Source organism: Ranitomeya variabilis, chromosome 8, assembly GCF_051348905.1.
Source record: "Ranitomeya variabilis isolate aRanVar5 chromosome 8, aRanVar5.hap1, whole genome shotgun sequence".
Classification (NCBI taxonomy): Eukaryota; Metazoa; Chordata; class Amphibia; order Anura; family Dendrobatidae; genus Ranitomeya; species Ranitomeya variabilis.
The window spans coordinates 185,004,061-185,029,184 of NC_135239.1; the positions used below are offsets into that span (position 1 = coordinate 185,004,061).

Below are 25,124 nucleotides of genomic sequence, written 5' to 3' on the forward strand. Positions count from 1 at the left end.
TCGCTTGGAACTTCCTGTGTCGTTTGCCATTCACAACGTGTTCCATAGGTCCTTGTTGCGGCGGTACGTTGTGCCTGTGGTTCCTTCTGTTGAGCCTCCTGCTCCGGTGTTGGTTGGGGGCGAGTTGGAGTACGTGGTGGAAAAGATCTTGGATTCTCGTCTCTCCAGGCGGAGGCTTCAGTATCTGGTCAAGTGGAAGGGCTATGGTCAGGAGGATAATTCCTGGGTGGTCGCCTCTGATGTGCATGCGGCCGATTTGGTTCGTGCCTTTCACGCTGCTCATCCTGATCGCCCTGGTGGTCCTGGTGAGGGTTCAGTGACCCCTCCTTAAGGGGGGGGTACTGTTGTGAATTGACCTTTTGGCTCCCTCTTGTGGTCACTAGTGATATGACACTTTGATATTCCTTCCCTTGCTTGGTATCCACCTGGCCTCGTTAGTCCAGGGGTGTCGCTATTTGAACTTCCTGGATTTTCAGTCTGGTGCCTGGCATCGTTGTAATCAGATCCTTCTGTTTGCTCCTATCTGCTGGTCCTGGTTCTATGCAAAATTAAGCTAAGTCCTGCTTTCTTGTTTTTGGTTATTTTCTGTGCTCTTATTTTTTTCCAGCTTGTACTAAATGTGATTCCTTATATTGCTGGAAGCTCTAGGGTGCGGATGTTCTCCCCCCGTGCCGTTAGACGGTTCTGGGGTTCTTGAATATTCCGCGTGGAGTTTTTGTGAGGGTTTTCGCTGACCATACAAGTCATCTTCCTATATTCTGCTATTAGTTAGCGGGCCTCTCTTTGCTAAAACCTAGTTCATTTCTTGCGTTTGTCTTTTCTTCTTACCTCACCGTTATTATTTGTTGGGGGCTTGTATCCAACTTTTTGGGGTATTTCCTCTGGAGGCAAGAAAGGTCTTTCTTTTCCCTGCTAGGGTTAGTTAGTTCTCCGGCTGGCGCGAGACGTCTAGAATCAACGTAGGTACGTTCCCCGGCTGCTGTTATTTGTGTGCTAGGTTCAGGTATATGGTCAGCCCAGTTACCACTGCCCTATGAGCTGGGTTTTATGTTTGCAGACTTCGCTATTGTCTCTGAGACCCCCTGCCATTGGGGTCATAACATGCTGTTCTCGTGCCAGTGGGTTACTTTTGCCCTTGCCCGTCCCAAAGAGGCCTTGGACGCACATTTCCATGGATTTCATTTCAGATCTTCTGGTGTCTCAAGGAATGTCTGTCATCTGGGTGGTCTGTGATCATTTTTCCAAGATGGTCCATTTGGTGCCCTTGCCTAAGTTGCCTTCCTCTTCCGATTTGGTTCCTTTGTTCTTTCAGAATGTGGTTCGTTTGCATGGCATTCCTGAGAATATCGTGTCTGACAGAGGATCCCAGTGTGTGTCCAGATTCTGGCGATCCTTTTGTGCTAGGATGGGCATCGATTTGTCATTTTCATCTGCCTTTCATCCTCAGACTAATGGCCAAACGGAGCGAACTAATCAGACGCTGGAGGCTTATTTGAGATGTTTTGTTTCTGCGGATCAGGATGATTGGGTGACTTTCTTGTCATTGGCCGAGTTTGCCCTTAATAATCGGGCAAGTTCCGCTACTTTGGTTTCGCCATTTTTCTGCAACTCTGGTTTTCATCCGCGGTTTTCCTCGGGTCATGTTGAACCTTCTGACTGTCCTGGGGTGGACTTCGTGGTGGATAGGTTGCAGCGGATTTGGAATCTTGTGGTGGACAACTTGAAGTTGTCACAGGAGAAGGCTCAGCGCTTTGCCAACCACCGCCGCGGTGTGGGTCCCCGACTTCGTGTTGGGGATTTGGTTTGGTTGTCTTCTCGGTATGTCCCTCTGAAGGTTTCCTCTCCTAAGTTTAAGCCTCGCTTTATTGGTCCTTATAAAATTTTGGAAGTCCTTAATCCGGTGTCGTTTCGTTTGGATCTTCCTGTGTCGTTTGCCATTCACAATGTGTTCCATAGGTCTTTGTTACGGCGGTACGTGGTGCCTATGGTTCCTGCTGTTGAGCCTCCTGCTCCGGTGTTGGTTGAGGGCGAGTTGGAGTATGTGGTGGAGAAGATCTTGGACTCTCGTCTCTCTAGACGGAGGCTTCAGTATCTGGTCAAATGGAAGGGCTATGGTCAGGAGGACAATTCCTGGGTGGTCGCCTCTGATGTTCATGCGGCCGATTTGGTTCGTGCCTTTCACGCTGCTCATCCTGATCGCCCTGGTGGTCTTGGTGAGGGTTCGGTGACCCCTCCTTAAAGGGGGGGTACTGTTGTGAACTATAGTTCTTGGCTCCCTCTTGTGGTCATTAGCGGTATGGCACCTGGAGTGTCATTCCCCAGGTTGGCACTCACCTGGTTCGTTTGGCCTGGGTGTGCCTATATAAACTTCCTGGATACTCTGTATTGTGCCTGGATTCGTTGTTATCAGACCATGTCTGTTTTCTCCTGTCTCCTGGTCTCCTGATTTTGCAAGATAAGCTAAGTCCTGCTTTCTTATTTTTGTGCATTTGAATTTCCCTTATTTTGTTCCAGCTTTGTTTAAAATGTGATTCCTGATTTTGCTGGAAGCTCTAGGGGGGCTGTTATTCTCCCCCCACACCGTTAGTCGGTGCGAGGGTTCTTGGATATTCAGCGTGGATATTTTGTAGGGTTTTTTGCTGACCGTATAAGTCATCTTCCTATTTTCTGCTATTAGTCAGTGGGCCTCTCTTTGCTAAATCTAGTTCATTCTTACGTCTGTCATTTCTTCTTACCTCACCGTTATTATTTGTTGGGGGCTTGTATTATACTTTGGGGTCTTTTCTCTTGAGGCAAGAGAGGTCTTATTTTCTCTGAAAGGGTTAGTTAGTTAGTTCTCCGGCTGGCGCGAGACGTCTAGAACCAACGTAGGTACGTTCCCCGGCTGCTGCTAGTTGTTGTGCTAGGATCAGGTATACGGTCAGTCAAGTTACCACTTCCCTATGAGCTGGTTTTTTGTGTTTGCATACTTAGCTGGTACTCCTGAGATCCTCTGCCATTAGGATCATAACACCTTGCCACTTGGTAAGGAACTTACTCTCCACTGTGGGCACTAACACAAGTACTCAATCCACAGGCTTTAATTATTTCACTTGAGACAACCAGTTACACCCCATGGATTGTGCCTCTTGTGCCTTGAAGAGGCACTCTTTTATCTGGCCCTTCACTTTAGTTCCTCGACACAACAGATCATTATGCCTGGCCAGTTGTGGAAAACTATTATTGGCTTCCGGCTACTGGGGAACACCATTTATGTGATATGTGACCCTGGGCACAACATCTCAAACAAACATTAGTATGAGATGTACCCCTTGAACTTGGCTCTAACCCCTCCTGGATCTTTGGTGCCCCACAAATGTGGTATTGGGCCTTTTCTTTTGTATTTCCTAGAAAGGTGACCTCAGGCTCCCTTGATTGCTCACGGAGTTCTCCATAGCCAAGTATCTTTCCACGAGGCTTACAAGGTCATCTGCCTTCTGAGGATCTTCTTGGGCAACTTAACTTTGCACATATTTCAGTAGTAAGTGGATAAATCAGTCCACTACCACTCTTTCCAACATCTGTGCCAGAAAGCAAGTCAGTTTTGCACCAGATTGCAACAGGTCGAACATCTGGGATGGGGGGTTGTAAGTTTGGTAGCTTCAGAGGTGCACCTGTTGTTCCCTGACTGCCAATGTTATGCCCAAGCAAGTGATAATCTCCGCCTTTAACTTGCCGAACTCCTTGGCATCCTTCAATACAAGTTTGTGGCACGCTTTCTGTGGTTCCCCAGTAAGGTACGGAGCTAAGACCTCTCCCTGTTTGCCACTCTTTCACAGTCGGTTAGGACAACTTAGATGTCATCCTCCCCCCAGAGTAGGAAAGCCAGGTAGCACAGGGTTAAACCCTAGCACTTCAGGTCCTGATCATGTGCACCTGGCTAGCTATGACAAGAGCCAGGCCCTGTGTTCGTTTGGAGTCGGTCAGCTAGGGAAGCCGATCAGTGTGAGGTGTTGGAGCTGGTGAGTGACCAGCAAAAGTGACCTATCTGAGAGGTGAACACTTCTCTGTAGTAGTGTAGTAGTTTAGTTTCATCACATCCATAATAACAATATGTGATGGAGAATATTTGCATTATATAAGGATTATTTCAAGGTCTTTGTTATTTTATCAACTGATTGCAGCCTGACACATTTTTGATCCGATAGATATCTATTTCTGATATATCTCTTTGATATATGCGAATAGCTAAGCAGAAAACCAGTGGTATAAAAGTAGACTGTAGAACAGGGGTGCACAACCTATTCTGGTCCAAGGACTATATGGTTAGATTGAATCAATTCCAAGTGCCACTGTTAAATTTAAAGTGGTATTATGACCTGGGACATTTAAAAAATATTGTCACTAAATGCCATATATTGTATGTCAGATGTATGCAGGGGTGGGATTCACATTTTTAACAGGTTCTCTGTTTCTGCTAAGAAACCACACCTATTTTAAAGCCACACCCATTTTGTTAGCCACACCCATTTCCACGCACAAGCAACAGAAGCTAACAGTAATAGCGCTGCACCCATATTTCCCCATCTCTACCTTCATAGTTAACCTCATTACCTCCTGTCCATCTGCCACCTCAATTGTCTGCTGCACATAACCTCTGGTGTCAGCAATCACCGACCAAATATGTGCAAAATACTGCCACACCATGACCAGACCACATATTACCACCATATAGGGACCAAATAATACCACATACAGGGGAGAAATATTGCCACACCATGACCAGATCACATATTACCACCACATAGTGACTGAATAATACCACATACAAGGGATTATACTGTCACACCATGACCAGACCACATATTACCACCAAATAGTGACCGAATAATACCACATACAAGGGAGAAATACCACCACACCATGACCGGACCACATATTATCACCACATAGTGACTGAATACCACATACAAGGGATGAATGCCACCACACTATGACCAGACCACATATTACCACCCTATAGTAATGCAAGGGACAAATACTGCAACAACATGACAAGACCGCATATTACCACCAAATAGTTACCTATTAATACCACATACAAGGGATAGATACCTCATAGTGACTAAATTTTACATACAAGGGACAAATATGCCACACCATGACCAGACCACATATTACCACCACATAGTGACCAAATACTACAATATTGATCATTAATAAAAGCCATAATACTAATAACACTAATATTATCACCAGTGACATTATATACAGGAGCTCTGTATATAGTGACAGTGTACAGGTAATACAGTGATCATCAGTGACATTATACACAGGAGCTATCATGTCTATGATCAGATGGTTTGAGAGCGCACAGAATAACATTTCATGCTGCATGTATCCCCCTAAGCCTCAAGTTGTGCACCCCCTGATATAAAACTTTATTAGACTATTAGTCATAGCACTGGATCCAGTTACTACAAAAACACATTGTAAATTGGTAAAGTAAGGCCTCACCCATGCGGAACTCTGGAAAAGCTTTTATCATCTCCAGTGAACAGCACAGTTGTAAACCGTCCAGAAATTCCTGGACAATGTGTAAAAATAAGGCACCCTTTTGCTGTGTCTGTTGAAAAAAAAAGTGATACTTGCGGGATTTTTTAAAAACTTCTACAGATTATTATGACTTTAATTATCAGCATTTTGCAGTTTAGAGTGATTGCAGCCGATGTCTTCACATAAGTATTCTGCGCTGTAGACATGAATCACTTAGAACCTTAAAGATTTATTGTTTACTAGATGGTGGCCCGATTCTAATGCATCGGGTATTCTAGAATATGTATGTAGTTTATTTATGAAGATTTCAAAATAATGCAATAAATAAACGTGAAGCGTGGTTCAAATCCCGTGGCAATTCGCGGCCGGACTGCGCCTGCCGCTGATTGTTCGCGGCCGGCCACGTAGTATATAGCACAGCCCACGCTGTTGAGAGATGAAGAGGTAATACTTTTTTCATACTTATCCAAGAAGGTTTATTGACTTTTATATATCTTTATGATTTGTATCATTCATTATTGTTTTTGCTCAATTATCTTTCAAAATAAATCATCCAAAACACTCTAAATATAATCTAATAGAGAATACTGTATCTTCCATTTCAGGACATGCCAAACCAGCTGCCTCTGTAGCCACAGTCCGGCCACTTGTGCCCCCGAAGAAAGAGGAGGGAGAGGCATCTACAAATGGTATGTCTCTATGTTTAAAACCCTAGACTGCTTGGTTTGTCAGAGTTTTCAGTATACTTTTAACAGCAGGTTTGGGGTAGGCCCAGAAGCACAAAAGTGTACCAATGGTTGATGAATATCTGTGTTTAACGTCATTATATTCATATAAAGGGATATTCCCATCTCCAAGATCCTATCCCAATATGTAGTGAATGTAATAATAATAAGATTTGCAAATACCTCCAATTAGAAATGTAGTATAGTTCTTCTGATAAGCTATGTTGCTTACCACATGTGCAGTAGCTTAGGTATCCATGGTTATGAGCACTAACTAACTATCACTATGAGTGGTCATAATAACCATGGTTAACTAAGCTGCTATAATGCCTACACATGGGGCAAGAGATATAGCGAATCAGAAGAACTATACTACATTTCAAATTGGAGTTATTTGATAATTTTAGTATTATTACACCTACTACATGTCGGGCTAGGATCTTGGAGATGGGAATACTCCTTTTAGTCAGAAGCACCTAAATGGTTGCTTTAAATATTTAGCCTCAGAGCTGAAATCACATGACTTTTGGATATGGGACGGACCCCCCCCCTCCACTTTAAAACAACCATAAATACAGTAAACCTAGACAGTGGAATAAATACACAAACACATTATTTTGGTTGTCAAAATGGCCATTGTTGTGAATTTGGATTCTGGGCTCCCCCGGTGGCCGCTTGTGGAATTGGACTTGTCATCCTCTTTCCTGTTTCACCTGGTTCCATCAGTAGTGGGTGTCGCTATTTAAGCTCATTTCTCTGGTGGTTTCTTGCCGGTCAACAATGTTATCTGATGCCTCTCAGTGCTTGTTCCTGCTTCTAGACAACTACTAGTTAAGTTGGACTTTTGTCCATGTTTTGTTTTGCCTATTTGTTCCAGTTCACAGCTGAAGTTTTGTTACTGTGTCTGGAAAGCTCTCGTTGATCAGGGATTGCTACTCTGGCGTTATGAGTTAATGCCAGAGTTTAAGGTAATCTCTGGATGGTGTTTTGTTAGTGTTTTTTCTGCTGACCATGAAAGTATACTATCTGTCTTCTGCTATCTAGTAAGCGGACCTCAAATTTGCTAAGACTATTTTCCTGCTGCGTTTGTTGTTTCATCTGAACTCACCGTCATTATATGTGGGGGGCTACTGTCTTCTTTGGAATATTTCTCTAGAGGTGAGCCAGGTCTTATATTTCCCTCTGCTAGCTATTTAGGTCTTAGGCCAGAGCTGGGCATCTAGCGATAAATAGGAAATGCTACCTGGCTATTTCTAGTTGCGCGGCAGGCTTAGTTCATGGTCAGTATAGTTCCATCTTCCGAGAGCTTGTCCCTCTATAGGCTTGCTATGATCTCTGCCTGCAGAGATCATGACAGTTTGACCGGCCAATAAAGTGTTTAAGACCCAGGTTGAGAAAGGAGAGTTATAAGAAGTCTGCTGGAATTTTTTTTTTTTTTTTTTTCTTCCTCCAGTCTGCCTTGCTGCAGTCTTTTTTCTCTCTCTCCTCCTAATCTCTGTATGCTCTGTGTGCACCTGACAATAATGGATCTCCAGAGTGTAACTGCGGGTTTGAATAATCTCATCACGAAAGTACAAAATTTACAAGATTTTGTGGTACATGCTCCGGTATCTGAGCCGAGAATTCCTTTGCCGGAGTTCTTCACAGGGAATAGAGCTAGCTTCCCGAATTTCCGAAATAATTGTAAGCTTTATTTGTCCCTGAAGTCTCGTTCAGCTGGAGACCCTGCTCTGCAGGTTAGGATTGTGATTTCCTTGCTCAGGGGTGACCCTCAAGATTGGGCCTTCTCATTGCCAGCAGGGGATCCTGCGTTACGCGATGTGGATGCGTTTTTTCTGGCCTTGGGCTTGCTTTATGAGGAACCTCATTTGGAACTTCAGGCAGAAAAAACTTTGATGGCACTATCTCAGGGGCAAGACGAAGCTGAAGTTTTCTGCCAAAAATTCCGTAAATGGTCTGTGCTTACTCAGTGGAATGAGTGCGCCTTGGCGGCAACTTTCAGAGAAGGTCTCTCTGATGCCGTTAAGGATGTTATGGTGGGGTTCCCTTTGCCTGCAGGTCTGAATGAGTCCATGACAATGGCTATTCAGATTGATAGGCGTCTGCGGGAGCGCAAACCGGTGCACCATCTGGCGGTGTCTATGGAAAAGACGCCAGAAAGTATGCAGTGTGATAGAATTCTGTCCAGGAGCGAGCGACAGAATTTTAGACGGAAGAATGGATTGTGTTTCTATTGTGGGGATTCTACTCATGTTATATCAGCATGCTCTAGGCGTACAAAGAAGCTTGATAAGTCTGTTTCCATTGGCACCATTCAGTCTAAGTTTATTTTGTCTGTAACCCTGATTTGCTCTTTGTCATCCATTGCCACGGACGCCTATGTTGACTCTGGCGCCGCTCTGAGTCTTATGGATTGGTCCTTTGCCAATCGTTGTGGTTTTGATTTAGAGCCTTTGGAGACTCTTATTCCTCTGAAGGGGATTGACTCCACCCCATTGGCTAATAATAAACCACAATACTGGACACAAGTAACCATGCGTATCAATCCGGATCACCAGGAGATTATTCGTTTCCTGGTGCTGTATAATTTACATGACGATTTGGTACTGGGATTGCCATGGTTGCAGTCTCACAACCCAGTCTTGGACTGGAGAGCAATGTCTGTGTTGAGCTGGGGATGTAAGGGTATTCATGGGGATGTACCTTTGGTTTCTATTTCGTCGTCCATTCCCTCTGAAGTCCCTGAGTTCCTCTCTGATTATCAAGACGTCTTTGACGAACCCAAGCTTGGGTCGTTACCTCCGCACCGTGAGTGCGATTGTGCCATAGATTTGATACCGGGTTGTAAATATCCAAAGGGTCGTTTGTTTAATTTGTCTGTGCCGGAACATGCTGCTATGCGGGAATATATAAAGGAGTCTTTGGAAAAGGGACATATTCGTCCATCTTCTTCTCCCTTGGGAGCTGGGTTTTTCTTTGTCTCAAAAAAAGACGGCTCTTTGAGACCATGTATTGATTATCGGCTTCTGAATAAGATCACTGTTAAGTATCAATACCCATTGCCATTGCTTACTGATTTGTTTGCTCGTATAGAGGGTGCTAAGTGGTTCTCTAAAATTGATCTTCGTGGGGCGTATAATTTGGTGCGGATCAGGCAGGGGGATGAGTGGAAGACCGCATTTAATACGCCCGAGGGCCACTTTGAGTATTTGGTCATGCCTTTTGGTCTTTCTAATGCCCCTTCAGTTTTCCAGTCTTTTATGCATGATATTTTCCGCGATTTTCTGGATAGATTTATGATAATATATCTGGATGATATTCTGATTTTTTCTGATGACTGGGACTCTCATGTCCAGCAGGTCAGGAGAGTTTTTCAGGTTCTGCGGTCTAATTCTTTATGTGTGAAGGGGTCTAAGTGCGTTTTTGGGGTCCAGAAAATTTCCTTTTTGGGGTATATTTTTTCTCCCTCTTCCATTGAGATGGATCCCGTCAAGGTGCAAGCTATTTGTGACTGGACTCAGCCCTCCTCTCTTAAGGGTCTTCAGAGATTTTTGGGCTTTGCCAACTTTTACCGCCGATTTATTGCTGGTTTTTCGGATGTCGTTAAACCACTGACTGATTTGACCAGACAAGGCGCTGATGTTGCTAATTGGTCCCCTCATGCTGTAGAGGCCTTTCAGGAGCTTAAGCGCCGTTTTGCCTCTGCCCCTGTGTTGCGTCAGCCTGATGTGAATCTGCCTTTTCAGGTTGAGGTTGACGCTTCGGAGATCGGAGCTGGGGCAGTGTTGTCGCAGAAAGGTTCCGACTGCTCCGTCATTAGGCCTTGTGCCTTCTTTTCTCGCAAATTTTCGCCCGCAGAGCGGAATTATGATGTTGGGAATCGGGAGCTTTTGGCCATGAAGTGGGCGTTTGAGGAGTGGCGCCATTGGCTCGAGGGGGCTAGGCATCAGGTGGTGGTATTGACTGACCACAAAAATTTGATTTATCTTGAGACTGCCAGACGCCTGAATCCTAGACAGGCGCGCTGGTCTTTATTTTTTTCTCGCTTTAATTTTGTGGTGTCATACCTACCGGGTTCTAAGAATGTTAAGGCAGATGCCCTTTCTAGGAGTTTTGACCCGGACTCTCCTGGTAATTCTGAACCCACAGGTATCCTTAGGGAGGGAGTAATTTTGTCGGCCGTTTCTCCTGATCTGCGGCGGTCCTTGCAGGAGTTTCAGGCGGATAGACCGGATCGTTGTCCGCCTGATAGACTGTTTGTTCCGGATGATTGGACCAGCAGAGTCATCTCTGAGGTACATTCTTCTGCATTGGCAGGTCATCCCGGAATTTTTGGTACCAGGGATTTGGTGGCAAGATCCTTCTGGTGGCCTTCCCTGTCACGAGATGTGCGAGTCTTTGTGCAGTCATGTGACGTTTGTGCTCGGGCCAAGTCTTGTAGTTCTCGGGCTAGCGGACTGCTGTTGCCCTTGCCTATTCCTAAGAGGCCTTGGACACACATCTCGATGGATTTTATTTCAGATCTGCCTGTTTCCCAGAAGATGTCTGTCATCTGGGTGGTCTGTGACCGTTTCTCTAAAATGGTCCATTTGGTTCCTCTGCCCAAGTTGCCTTCTTCGTCTGAGTTGGTTCCTCTGTTTTTTCAGAATGTTGTCCGATTGCACGGTATTCCTGAGAATATTGTTTCTGACAGAGGTACCCAATTTGTGTCTAGATTTTGGCGGGCATTCTGTGCTAGGATGGGCATAGATTTGTCTTTTTCGTCTGCTTTTCACCCTCAGACTAATGGCCAGACCGAGCGGACTAATCAGACCCTTGAGACATATCTGAGGTGTTTTGTCTCTGCTGACCAGGATGATTGGGTTGCTTTTTTGCCATTGGCAGAGTTCGCCCTCAATAATCGGGCCAGTTCTTCCACCTTGGTGTCCCCGTTTTTCTGTAATTCGGGGTTTCACCCTCGATTTTCCTCCGGTCAGGTGGAGTCCTCGGATTGTCCTGGAGTGGATGCGGTGGTGGAGAGATTGCATCACATCTGGGGGCAGGTTATGGACAATTTGAAGTTGTCCCAGGAGAAGACTCAGCGTTTTGCCAACCGTCATCGTCGTGTTGGTTCTCGGCTTTGTGTTGGAGATTTGGTGTGGTTGTCTTCTCGTTTTGTCCCTATGAGGGTCTCTTCTCCTAAGTTTAAACCTCGGTTCATCGGCCCTTATAGAATATTGGAGATCCTTAATCCTGTTTCTTTCCGTTTGGACCTCCCTGCGTCCTTTTCCATTCATAACGTTTTTCATCGGTCGTTATTGCGCAGGTATGAGGTACCTGTTGTACCTTCAGTTGAGCCTCCTGCTCCGGTGTTGGTTGAGGGTGAGTTGGAGTACGTTGTGGAGAAAATTTTGGACTCTCGTGTTTCCAGACGGAAACTCCAGTATCTGGTCAACTGGAAGGGTTACGGCCAGGAGGATAATTCTTGGGTCAATGCATCTGATGTTCATGCTTCTGATCTTGTTCGTGCCTTCCATAGGGCTCATCCTGGTCGCCCTGGTGGATCTGGTGAGGGTTCGGTGCCCCCTCCTTGAGGGGGGGGTACTGTTGTGAATTTGGATTCTGGGCTCCCCCGGTGGCCGCTTGTGGAATTGGACTTGTCATCCTCTTTCCTGTTTCACCTGGTTCCATCAGTAGTGGGTGTCGCTATTTAAGCTCATTTCTCTGGTGGTTTCTTGCCGGTCAACAATGTTATCTGATGCCTCTCAGTGCTTGTTCCTGCTTCTAGACAACTACTAGTTAAGTTGGACTTTTGTCCATGTTTTGTTTTGCCTATTTGTTCCAGTTCACAGCTGAAGTTTTGTTACTGTGTCTGGAAAGCTCTCGTTGATCAGGGATTGCTACTCTGGCGTTATGAGTTAATGCCAGAGTTTAAGGTAATCTCTGGATGGTGTTTTGTTAGTGTTTTTTCTGCTGACCATGAAAGTATACTATCTGTCTTCTGCTATCTAGTAAGCGGACCTCAAATTTGCTAAGACTATTTTCCTGCTGCGTTTGTTGTTTCATCTGAACTCACCGTCATTATATGTGGGGGGCTACTGTCTTCTTTGGAATATTTCTCTAGAGGTGAGCCAGGTCTTATATTTCCCTCTGCTAGCTATTTAGGTCTTAGGCCAGAGCTGGGCATCTAGCGATAAATAGGAAATGCTACCTGGCTATTTCTAGTTGCGCGGCAGGCTTAGTTCATGGTCAGTATAGTTCCATCTTCCGAGAGCTTGTCCCTCTATAGGCTTGCTATGATCTCTGCCTGCAGAGATCATGACAGGCCATAACTTTATTTAAATCGCAGGATTAAAAGAATCACAGTAGGTGTCATGGGGTTACCGAAACAGCGTGGAGCCAGAAGACCGCAGCATCTGATTGCTCCTACTCTGGCGCTGAGAAGAAGCACTTCTCCTTAATTTTAAATGTATTTATTTCTTCTGGCAGAACAGGGCTTAATCGGCCATGTTGGAAATACCTGTGTTCACAGCTGTGCTCGGTTAGCCACTCCTTTTCCCTTTATAATCTGGGCTCTGATACTAATCCTTGTCAGGGCTAGCATTTGCTGCATGGCTAACAGAGAGGAGTTCATATGAGAAGGAGAGTTGGAGGAGTTATCAGTGACATACTGTGCTCCTTCCTCTCAAAGCAGAATCACTCTTAAGGCCCCGTCTCACTAAGCGATTTACCAACGATCACGACCAGCGATATGACCTGGCCGTGATCGTTGGTAAGTCGCTGTGTGGTCGCTGGGGAGCTGTCACACAGACAGCTCTCTCCAGCGACCAACGATCAGGGGAACGACTTCGGCATCGTTGAAACTGTCTTCAACGATGCCGAAGTCCCCCTGCAGCACCCGGGTAACCAGGGTAAACATCGGGTTACTAAGCGCAGGGCCGCGCTTAGTAACCCGATGTTTACCCTGGTTACCAAAAAAAACAAACACTACATACTCGCCTTTCGGTGTCCAGGTCCCTTGCCGTCTGCTTCCTGCTCTGACTGAGATCCGGCCGTACAGTGAGAGCAGAGCGCAGCGGTGGCGTCACTGCTGTGCTCTCACTTCTCACTGTACGGCCGGCAGTCAGTGAGAGCAGGAAGCAGACGGCGAGGGACCTGACGGACATCAGAAGGCGAGTATGTACTGTTTGTTTTTTTTTACATTTACGCTGGTAACCAGGGTAAACATCGGGTTACTAAGCGCGGCCCTGCGCTTAGTAACCCGATGTTTACCCTGGTTACCAGTGAAGACATCGCTGGATCGGTGTCACACACACCGATTCAGCAATGTCAGCGGGGCCTCAACGACCAAAAAAAGGTCCAGGCCATTCCGACACGACCAGCGATCTCGCAGCAGGGGCCTGATCGCTGGTACGTGTCACACATAGCGAGATCGCTATGGAGGTCGCTGTTGCGTCACAAAACTTGTGACTCAGCAGCGATCTCGCTAGCGATCTCGCTATGTGAGACGGGGCCTTTACTTAAAGCCTATGCAGATATTCAAACAAAGCTGCAGTAGTTATAGGTCCACCCCTCCCGAAGTCATGGCCCCCTTTGCTTAGTGCTCCAGGGGGTGCATGTAATGCTGCTGGACTTTACTGTGTTTGCTCATGCACAAACATTCGTACAAAAAGACAGGAAATACTGTTGGAAAGTTTAGCCAGAACAGTGCAGGGAGAGAAAATAAGCTTTCCAGTAAATTATAGTCTGGGAAGGCATGAGAATAGCTGGGAGGATCAAAAAGTAGACGAATAGCAAAGGTATTATTTGCTACATAGGAATTTGCATTTATATTACACAATGACAGGTACACTTTAATAACACATGGAATTGAGGGCTATAATTAACTAACAATGAATGGTGTCTAAGGTTGAACTTGATGGACCTGTGTTTTTGTTTTTTACCTATGTAACAGAGAAGAGGTCTTCGGAAGACAAAAATATCAATGAAGAGGAAGGCATTTCTGCTTCTGAGAAAGGTAACTTTGCGGTTTTCAGGATTCTGACAAATTTTAAATGCAGCAGCACAGTCTGTCTTTTGGCTATATTAATTCCTTAATATTCCTTGTATCAATGTAATATTTTTAAAAGTTTATTGTTTTCTCAATGGTGGCCAATTCTTTACGAGTTGCTAGATGATATGTTACCTTAACTGATACATTGTAGCAAATTATCCCAAAAATTATCCCAGTGACTTTAAGACGTTGTCTACTACTTGGACAACGTCTTCCCATACCCCTCTCTTAAAGTAATAAAGTCTATACTCGCCTCCTACACTGGCTCCGTTCCCACGGTTTTGACACTCACTCTCCCTGGTCTACCGTGCTATTGTTGTGACATGTGATGCCAGTGCCCAATCACCGCTGGCGTCACTGTTCCCGCCTCCTGTCACTGTCCCCGCCTCCTGTCACTGTCCCCGCCTCCTGTCACTGTCCCCGCTTCCTGTCAAATTGAGCAGGAAGAGGAAGTCCAAGATCAGCTGCAGCCCAGACTTCCTCTTCATGTTCGATTTGTACGAAGGCGGGAACAGTGACGCCAGCACTGATTGGGTGCAGGGGTCACGTGCCACAACAACAGCACGGGAGCCTGGGAAAGTGAGTGCTGACACCACGGGAACGGCACCGGCACGGGAGTATAAACTTTTTTATTTTATTGGGCCCAAACATTGGACAACCCCTTCAAGGTGACCATACACCTTATATTACTGCTGCCCGAATGCTCGCTTGGCCAACATCTAGTGCCACCAACCCCCTCTACCCATATACATGAACATTAGGCTTGACCGAGCACTATTAGTGAGGGGAGAAAGCCACTTTGGGCAGCGACGTATGTGCCGGAGAACCAAGCTATTGGGCATTTATATTCTGATAATTTTCTCAGGGAAGTGGGAAGGGTGCAGGGGCCCGGTACACATTGCGTGGTCAGGACCCTTTAAGGAGAAATTTTGAGTTCAATAATTATTCATGTCTCATTTTATTCCTTTGCACTTTTTGGCAGTAAAACTTGACAAACCGCTAGGAAAACACCATGGAGGAGGAGGAGGAGGAGGAGGAGGAATAAAGAAGGATGGTATGACTTCAGCTGATTTACTGTAGTCCTCTATTTGCTGACGTGCGCCCACCATAGGGACCATTGTTATCAGGATATTAGTCTGCCTGAGTGTGCTGACAATGGGATCTGTCCTGTATGTGCACGCTGGCGCCGACACAGACAGAAGAGGGCCAATATATGGGTCCTGTGCAGTACAAAGAATTCCACCTGTTTAGAGGTAGAAGCGGACCCCTTACGTCTTAGGGCCCCATGTGAGACTACACAGGTTGTACCAATTGTGATCTCTCGTCCGACCAGACATTGGACGTAGAAGGATTCTCCGGGGCAGTGATCATGACAATTGCACTATGCTCAGAGAATATGGACTTGTGCACGATACCAGGTGTAGTACGATTGTCACTGCAGAGGTGCTGCCCAGCGGGTACTAGTGTCTCTCCACACCCTATGTTAGGTTGGATGAGACAGATGTTCAGCCGACAGATATCTCTCCTGAGTCCACCATACACAGGAGCACTCGGCTCCATGAGAAAGCCGCTAACGGATGTCTCTCATCCCCCCACGGAACAAAAGAATCCTGCGCTAAAACTCAACAAGCCGGAGCCTTCTCTACTCCGAAATCATCTCTTCGGTGAGAGTCGGGAGGCTGCCATACAGATTAGATCATTGGCCGATCCTCCTGTGACCAATTGTTTTGGACAACTTTTCTCTAATTTTTTGTGGAATCTTTAAAGTGTAGGAGCTCACGATCTGCTCGCTTCTTCTATTCAGCTGTCAGATTACGACAACTACGGATCAACTCAGTGGAGGCAGGAAGCAAAAACTTTATTTTGAGCACCATGTAGTAAAAAAATAATAATCTTTTGATTTTTATCAATGTCAGAAATATGATGCTGCAAATTTTCAAATAAACGTAGAGGAAGTTAATATACATTCCATATATTGAGATAGATAGATAGATAGATAGATAGATAGATAGATAGATAGATAGATAGATAGATAGATAGATAGATAGATAGATAGATAGATAGATAGAAAAATATATTCTCATATGTTTTGATTCTTTCTTTATAGACGAATTCTTTCACTTCATAATTGTGTGTTTTGCGCTGGGAGCAGTTCTGGTATGTGAATATTACTACTCGGGTAAGTATGAAACAGCAATGCAAATCTTTCAGATGTAATGTTATTATTGTAATCAAAATCACAATTTTCAACCAAAAACAAAGAAAGCTGTAGCATTTTTCAAAATGTTCAATTAAAGCTAAGAAATCAATTTTTACAATAATCAATTTCTCATGAATGTTAGAGGATTTGCCACCACATCTCTTATGACAAACTGCAGACCAGAGACGCTTACACATGGACACCTATTATATTCTATGCGACTGAGCAAATGTCCGTGTTCTCACATGGCCGGTGTGTCCGTGTGACCCTCAATTACGTTTTTCCTGAAGCACGGATGACAATACGCACCGCACACGAGCACGCGGATGACATACAGTGTGACATCCCTGTGCCCTCCGTGTGGCACGTACCAGAGTAGAATGCAGAATAGAAATTACAGATGTTTAGATGTTAGATGTGCAAAGATAGAGAATAGATAGATAAATAGATATTTAGGCAAAAAATGGAATAGCACAATATAGATTGTAAGGTGGGTGCAAGGCCTACCCAGCAAAACATCCATTTTTTTGCAAGAGTATATAAAAAAGGAAAAAGCAGGCAGCCCTCCAATATTTACCAAAGAAAGTGTACATGTATTAAGTTAATAAATAATTAAAGAAACAAATGTGGGGCCCTTCCTATTTTTGATAACCAGCCAAGGTAAAGCAGACAGCTGCAGGCTTATATTATCAGGCTGGTAAGGTCCCTGGTTATCTGGCCCTTCCCAGCCTAAAATTAGCAGCCCGCAGCCGCCCCAGAAGTGGCACATCACATTAGAAGCACCAATTCTGGCACTTTGCTCGGCTTTTCTAGATTGCCTTGCTGTGGTGGCAATCAGAGTAATGGTAGTTGGGGTTGATGACAGTTGTGATTTGTCAAAAATCACAGCTGGCATCAAGCCCTGGGGTTAGTAATGGAGAGTTGTCTAACAGACACTCCCATAAGTAAACCAGTAATAAAAAGAAAACCACACACATACACAGACAGAAAAAATATATAGCTTTGAAGAAACACTTCCCCACAATTTCCCTGGTTCAACAATTTATTTTAAAAAAACCCATGCAGGTCCGAAGTTATCCAACGCTTCCCACAAAGTTCCACAAATCCGGCCCCAGCGACTGTGAATAGCAGTAACAATACTGCTATTCAGTTGCCGGGTCTCACTGAGCACAGCGCGAGCCGGCAACTCTAAGTGGTGACGTCAGTAACAATACTGCTATTCACAGTCGCCGGGTCTCGTTGAGCGCTGTGTGAGCCGGTGTCTCAGATGAGTGGTGACGTTAGTACCCGGCGACTCTGATGAGTGGGGACGTCAGTACCCGGCGAATCTGATGAGTGGTGATGACAGTATCCGGCGACTCTTATGAGTGGTAATGTCAGTACCCGGCGAATCTGATGAGTGTTGACGTCAGTACCCGGCGAATCTGATGAGCAGTAATGTCAGTACCCAGCGACTCTGATGAGTGGTGACGTCAGTACCCGGCGACTCTGATGAGTGGTGACGTCAGTACCTGGCGACTCTGATGAACGGTGACATCAGTACCCGGCAACTCTGATGAGTGGTGACGTCAGTAGCCAGCGACTCTGATGAGTGGTGACGTCAGTACCTGGCGACTCTGATGAGCGGTAATATCAGTACCTGGCGACTCTGATGAACGGTGACATCAGTACCCGGCAACTCTGATGAGTGGTGACGTCAGTAGCCAGCGACTCTGATGAGTGGTGACGTCAGTACCTGGCGACTCTGATGAGCGGTAATATCAGTACCTAGTGACTCTGAGTGTTGACATCAGTACCTGGCAACTCTGATGAGCAGTAATGTCAGTACCCAGTGACTCTGATGAGCGGTAATGTCAGTACCTAGCGACTCTGAGTGGTGACGTCAGTACCTGGTGACTCTGATGAGCGGTAATGTCAGTACCTAGCGACTCTGATGAGCGGTGACATCAGTAACAATACTGCTATTCACAGTCACCTGGTCTCGCTGAGCGCAGCATGAGCCGGTGTCTCTGATGAGTGGTGATGTCAGTACCCGGCGACTCTGATGAGCAGTAATGTCAGTACCCAGCGACTCTGATGTGTGGTGACGTCAGTACCTGACGACTCTGATGAACGGTGACGTCAGTACCCGGCGACTTTGATGAGTGGTGACGTCAGTACCTGGCGACTCTGATGAGTGGTGGCGTCAGTACCCGGTGACTGTAAAGAGCAGTGATGGCCCTAGCAACTGTGAACAGCAGTAACACTACTGACGTTTTCTATGGTATGCACACAGTTGTATCATACATGGATGAGAGTGATCCAGGGGATCTGCAGCATGTTATCAAGCTGTGTAATAATTTCTGCAAAGTACACCAGAGATTTCCCACAAGGTACAAAGTCCTAACCTTTGTAATACGTTCTTATACACAGTGTTTCTTCGTTTTTATCTTTCAGACTGGACAGTTTCTGCCGGCGTTGGCTTAATTACATTTGCAACATTGGAAACAATTGGAATCTATTTCAGATTGAGTAAGGAGAAAACGTTGTAAATAATCTTTTGTATAAGGCTGCATTCACACCTTGTGGGTTTTTTTTTAACTTTCTTGTGATTTTCCAAAATTGCTGCAAAAAAAGGTGCAGTTCTACCGCGATTGTGTGAAAAAATTCAATTCAACAAACAATGTGTGAACACAGCCTAAATATCACATTCTATTGTCAGAACCTGGCGATTACACAGAGATACGTTGTTACACCTATTGTAGGCGCTATTTATCTCTTATTTATCAGAGATCTCTATTACTGGACATTCCTTCTTTTGTTTCATCCACAGATCGACTAATGATCCAATTCGATTCATTATATTACTCCTTTTTTTATATAAAACTGTGAATTTTTGGTGTAATTTTTTAAAATTTTTATTTAATTTGCGCCTAGTTTTGATTATCCAGATTATTTTAGCATAATTCATACCTTAAAACTTATCGAAATGTTCCATCGTGATATATTATAAGAAGAGTCATTTCTATTTTTTTCTAAAAAGGTGCAAAAAATAGCAAAACAGCTAAAACATAAGTGTCTTTGAATTTGCGCCAATTAATCAAACAGTGTGCGCCCATTATAATAAATCATCCAGCGCAAAATGAAAGACAAAACAAATTTTTTTAAAAAAAATCATGCAAATGATTAATCGGGTAGTAGTGATTATTCGCTTTTTAAGATAGAGGTTCTGCAGCAGCTGCAGTGTGTATAGTACAGACTGCTCCAACATTGATCAACTGTTGCCAAACCTCTTTTGAAGAAAATTAGCATTTTTATGGCACATTATATCATATAATATTATCAGATCATTTGTATTCATTCTCAATATGTAAAATTATTTTCTTTTTCATTTCAGTTCATAGAATCCGGACTGTCGTGGAACAATTTCTGCCTTTAGTGGGAAGATATACCCTCGGTAAATGTCCTAGATTTACTCTAATTTTTTATCACCCAACTCATAAAGCATGGCTGCAATTCTCAGGGAAGCTGATTGTAATCTGGTATCAGCCATTTCTGGTTAGATGTGATTTTTTTGATGTGGTGTCCTGAAAAATGTCTTGTCCTGATGATCACAACTTTACTCCACATATGCCCAATTCTAAGAACATCCAGAAACCTATATACTAAACTTAAAGTGGGCTTATCACGGGTCATAAGTGGCCAGTTTTTGCTCTTATTATATTCTCGCCGTTTCCCTGACTATTCTGTTTTTTCTTTTTCTAAAATCCATCTTACGGTTCCAGAGATATGAGCCTTTTTATTTAAGGCTAACTTGGTCTATGCCAAGGAAGACGTGACTCACAGCATAATAGACAGAGTAGTCTAAAGACACGCCCCAGAGGAGCCTGTGAGCCACGCCCCATTGCTAAAGATCATAAACATTAGCACCATATAAAATGGCCCATATCCCTGGATCCGTATGGAGGATTAAAAAAAAACAACCCTATATAGTAAACTTAAAGTAGGGTTATCGCCAAGTCAAAAGTGTCCAGTTTTTGCTTTTATTATATTCTCACAGTTTCCCTGATTATTCGGTTTTCTAAAATCTTTCTTATGGTTTCAGATAAATGAGCCTTTTTATTTAGGGTTAACTTGGTCTTTACCAAAGATGTGGCTCACAGCATAATAAACAGAGTAGTCTAAAGACACGCCCCAGAGGATCCTGTGAGCCACGCCCTATTGCTAAAGATCATAAAAATTAGCACCATATAAAATGGCCCATATCCATGGATCCGTATGGAGGATTAAACCCCCCCCCCAAAAAAAAACTTATATATTAAACTTAAAGTGGGCTCATCACCAGGTCATAAGTGGCCAGTTTTAGCTTTTATTATATTCTTGCGATTTCTCTGATATTCTTGCGATTTCCCTGAGTATTTTTTTTTTTGTTTTTTTTTTGCTTTCTAAAATCCACCTTACAATTCCAGAGATATGAGCCTTTTTATTTAGGGCTAACTTGGTCTTTACTGTCATGATTCTCAATGGCGAGAGAACATAGCCCAGCATATATGAGAACTAGCTCTTGGAAGATGGAAACTATACTGACCATGAACTAAACCTGCCGCACAACTAGAAGTGGCCGGGTAGCATGCCTACGTTTTTTTATCCCTAGATGCCCAGCGCCAGCCGGAGAACTACCTAATCCTAGCAGAGGAAAAGACAGTCCTGGCTCACCTCTAGAGAAATTTTCCCAAAAGGCAGACAGAGGCCCCCCACATATATTGGCGGTGATTTTAGATGAAATGACAAACGTAGTAGGAAAATAGGTTTAGCAAAAATCGAGGTCCGCTTACTAGATAGCAAGAAGACAGAAAGGGCACTTTCATGGTCAGCAGAAAACCCTATCAAAACACCATCCAGAAATTACTTTAAGACTCTAGCATTAACTCATAACACCAGAGTGGCAATTTCCGCTCACAAGAGCTTTCCAGACACAGTGACGAAACAGCAGCTGTGAACAGGAACAAAATGCAAAAACACACAAGGACAAAAGTCCAACTTAGCTGGGAGTTGTCTAGTAGCAGGAACATGCACAGAAAGGCTTCTGATTACATTGTTGACCGGCATGAAACTGACAGAGGAGCAAGGTTATATAGCGACTCCCACATCCTGATAGGAGCAGGTGAACAGAGGGGATGATGCACACAAGTACAATTCCACAAGTGGCCACCGGGGGAGCCCAGAATCCAATTTCACAACAGTACCCCCCCCTCAAGGAGGGGGCACCGAACCCTCACCAGAACCACCAGGGCGATCAGGATGAGCCCTATGAAAGGCACGGACAAGATCGGAGGCATGAACATCAGAGGCAGTGACCCAAGAATTATCCTCCTGACCGTATCCCTTCCATTTGACCAGATACTGGAGTTTCCGTCTGGAAACACGAGAGTCCAAGATCTTTTCCACAACGTACTCCAACTCACCCTCAACCAACACCGGAGCAGGAGGCTCAACGGAAGGCACAGCCGGTACCTCATACCTGCGCAACAATGACCGATGAAAAACATTATGAATCGAAAAGGATGCAGGGAGGTCCAAACGGAAGGACACAGGGTTAAGAATCTCCAATATCTTGTTACGGGCCGATGAACCGAGGCTTAAACTTAGGAGAAGAAACCCTCATAGGGACAAAACGAGAAGACAACCACACCAAGTCCCCAACACAAAGCCGAGGACCAACACGACGACGGCGGTTGGCAAAAAGCTGAGTCTTCTCCTGGGACAACTTCAAATTGTCCACCACCTGCCCCCAAATCTGATGCAACCTCTCCACCACAGCATCCACTCCAGGACAATCCGAAGATTCCACTTGACCGGAGGAAAATCGAGGATGAATGTTGTGAAATTGGATTCTGGGCTCCCCCGGTGGCCACTTGTGGAATTGTACTTGTGTGCATCATCCCCTCTGTTCACCTGCTCCTATCAGGATGTGGGAGTCGCTATATAACCTTGCTCCTCTGTCAGTTTCATGCCGGTCAACAATGTAATCAGAAGCCTTCTGTGCATGTTCCTGCTACTAGACAACTCCTAGCTAAGTTGGACTTTTGTCCTTGTGTGTTTTTGCATTTTGTTCCTGTTCACAGCTGCTGTTTCGTTACTGTGTCTGGAAAGCTCTTGTGAGCGGAAATTGCCACTCTGGTGTTATGAGTTAATGCTAGAGTCTTAAAGTAATTTCTGGATGGTGTTTTGATAGGGTTTTCTGCTGACCATGAAAGTGCCCTTTCTGTCTTCATGCTATCTAGTAAGCGGACCTCGATTTTGCTAAACCTATTTTCATACTACGTTTGTCATTTCATCTAAAATCACCGCCAATATATGTGGGGGCCTCTGTCTGCCTTTTGGGAAAATTTCTCTAGAGGTGAGCCAGGACTGTCTTTTCCTCTGCTAGGATTAGGTAGTTCTCCGGCTGGCGCTGGGCATCTAGGGATAAAAAACGTAGGCATGCTACCCGGCCACTTCTAGTTGTGTGGCAGGTTTAGTTCATGGTCAGTATAGTTTCCATCTTCCAAGAGCTAGTTCTCATATATGCTGGGCTATGTTCTCTCGCCATTGAGAATCATGACAGTTTGACCGGCCCAAAAAAGGGTTAATTACTGGCTGAGAAAGGAGAGAAAAAAGAAGTCTGCTACAATTTTTTTTTTTTTTTTTTTCCCTCTAGTTCTGAGTGTGCTCTTAATTGAATCACTTGCTATTCTGCCTATACTGCAGCCTTCCTCTCTTTCTCTCCTTCTAATCCTTGAATGGCTCTGTGTTCACCTGTTTCAAATGGATCTTCAGAGTGTAGCTACAGGTTTGAATAATCTCGCCACAAAGGTACAAAATTTGCAAGATTTTGTTGTTCATGCACCTATGTCTGAGCCTAGAATTCCTTTGCCTGAATTCTTCTCGGGGAATAGATCTCACTTTCAAAATTTTAAAAATAATTGCAAATTGTTTTTGTCCCTGAAGTCTCGCTCTGCCGGAGACCCTGCACAGCAGGTCAGGATTGTAATTTCCTTGCTCCGGGGCGACCCTCAGGACTGGGCTTTTGCATTGGCACCAGGGGATCCTGCGTTGCTCAATGTGGATGCGTTTTTTCTGGCCTTGGGGTTGCTTTATGAGGAACCTCATTTAGAGCTTCAGGCGGAAAAGGCCTTGATGTCCTTGTCTCAGGGGCAAGATGAAGCTGAAATATACTGCCAAAAATTCCGCAAATGGTCTGTGCTTACTCAGTGGAATGAGTGCGCCCTGGCGGCGATTTTCAGAGAAGGTCTCTGATGCCATTAAGGATGTTATGGTGGGGTTCCCTGTGCCTGCGAGTCTGAATGAGTCCATGACGATGGCTATTCAGATCGATAGGCGTCTGCGGGAGCGCAAACCTGTGCACCATTTGGCGGTGTCTACTGAGAAAACGCCAGAAAATATGCAATGTGATAGAATTCTGTCCAGAAGCGAGCGGCAGAATTTTAGACGAAAAAATGGGTTGTGCTTCTATTGTGGTGATTCAACTCATGTTATATCAGCATGCTTTAAGCGTACTAAGAAGCCTGACAAGTCTGTTTCAATTAGCACTTTACAGTCTAAGTTTATTCTATCTGTGACCCTGATTTGTTCTTTGTCATCTATTACCGCGGACGCCTATGTCGACTCTGGCGCTGCTTTGAGTCTTATGGATTGGTCCTTTGCCAAACGCTGTGGGTATGATTTGGAGCCATTGGAGGCTCCGATACCTCTGAAAGGGATTGACTCCACCCCATTGGCTAGTAATAAACCACAATACTGGACACAAGTGACTATGCGTGTTAATCCGGATCACCAGGAGGTTATTCGCTTTCTGGTGCTGTATAATCTACATGATGTTTTGGTGCTGGGATTGCCATGGCTGCAATCTCATAACCCAGTCCTCGACTGGAGAGCTATGTCTGTGTTAAGCTGGGGATGTAAAGGAACTCATGGGGACGTACCTTTGGTTTCCATTTCATCATCTATTCCCTCTGAGATTCCTGAATTCTTGTCTGACTTTCGTGACGTTTTTGAAGAACCCAAGGTTGGTTCACTACCTCCGCACCGGGAGTGCGATTGTGCCATAGACTTGATCCCGGGTAGTAAATACCCTAAGGGTCGTTTATTTAATCTGTCTGTGCCTGAACACGCGGCTATGCGAGAATATATAAAGGAGTCCTTGGAAAAGGGACATATTCGTCCTTCGTCATCTCCCTTAGGAGCCGGTTTTTTCTTTGTGTCTAAGAAAGACGGCTCTTTGAGGCCGTGTATTGATTATCGACTTTTGAATAAAATCACGGTTAAATATCAATATCCGTTACCACTGCTTACTGATTTGTTTGCTCGTATAAAGGGGGCCAAGTGGTTCTCTAAGATTGATCTCCGTGGGGCGTATAATTTGGTGCGAATCAAGCAGGGGGATGAGTGGAAAACCGCATTTAATACGCCCGAGGGCCATTTTGAGTATTTGGTGATGCCTTTTGGTCTTTCAAATGCCCCTTCAGTCTTCCAGTCCTTTATGCATGACATTTTCCGCGATTATTTGGATAAATTTATGATTGTGTATCTGGATGATATTCTGATTTTTTCGGATGACTGGGACTCTCATGTCCAGCAGGTCAGGAGGGTT

The 25,124-nt window shown here is 44.7% G+C and overlaps 1 protein-coding gene across 1 annotated transcript in view; it reads left to right on the forward strand.

Moving 5' to 3' along the window:
* Positions 1 to 25,124, forward strand: part of TMEM40 (transmembrane protein 40) — a 70,461-nt gene that overhangs the window by 37,153 nt on the left and 8,184 nt on the right. The window contains exons 6-11 of the mRNA XM_077278235.1: positions 6,141 to 6,224; positions 14,194 to 14,256; positions 15,275 to 15,346; positions 16,400 to 16,471; positions 18,929 to 19,003; positions 19,869 to 19,928. Coding sequence (XP_077134350.1) covers positions 6,141 to 6,224; positions 14,194 to 14,256; positions 15,275 to 15,346; positions 16,400 to 16,471; positions 18,929 to 19,003; positions 19,869 to 19,928 — 426 coding nt within the window. The remainder of the gene's footprint in view (positions 1 to 6,140; positions 6,225 to 14,193; positions 14,257 to 15,274; positions 15,347 to 16,399; positions 16,472 to 18,928; positions 19,004 to 19,868; positions 19,929 to 25,124) is intronic.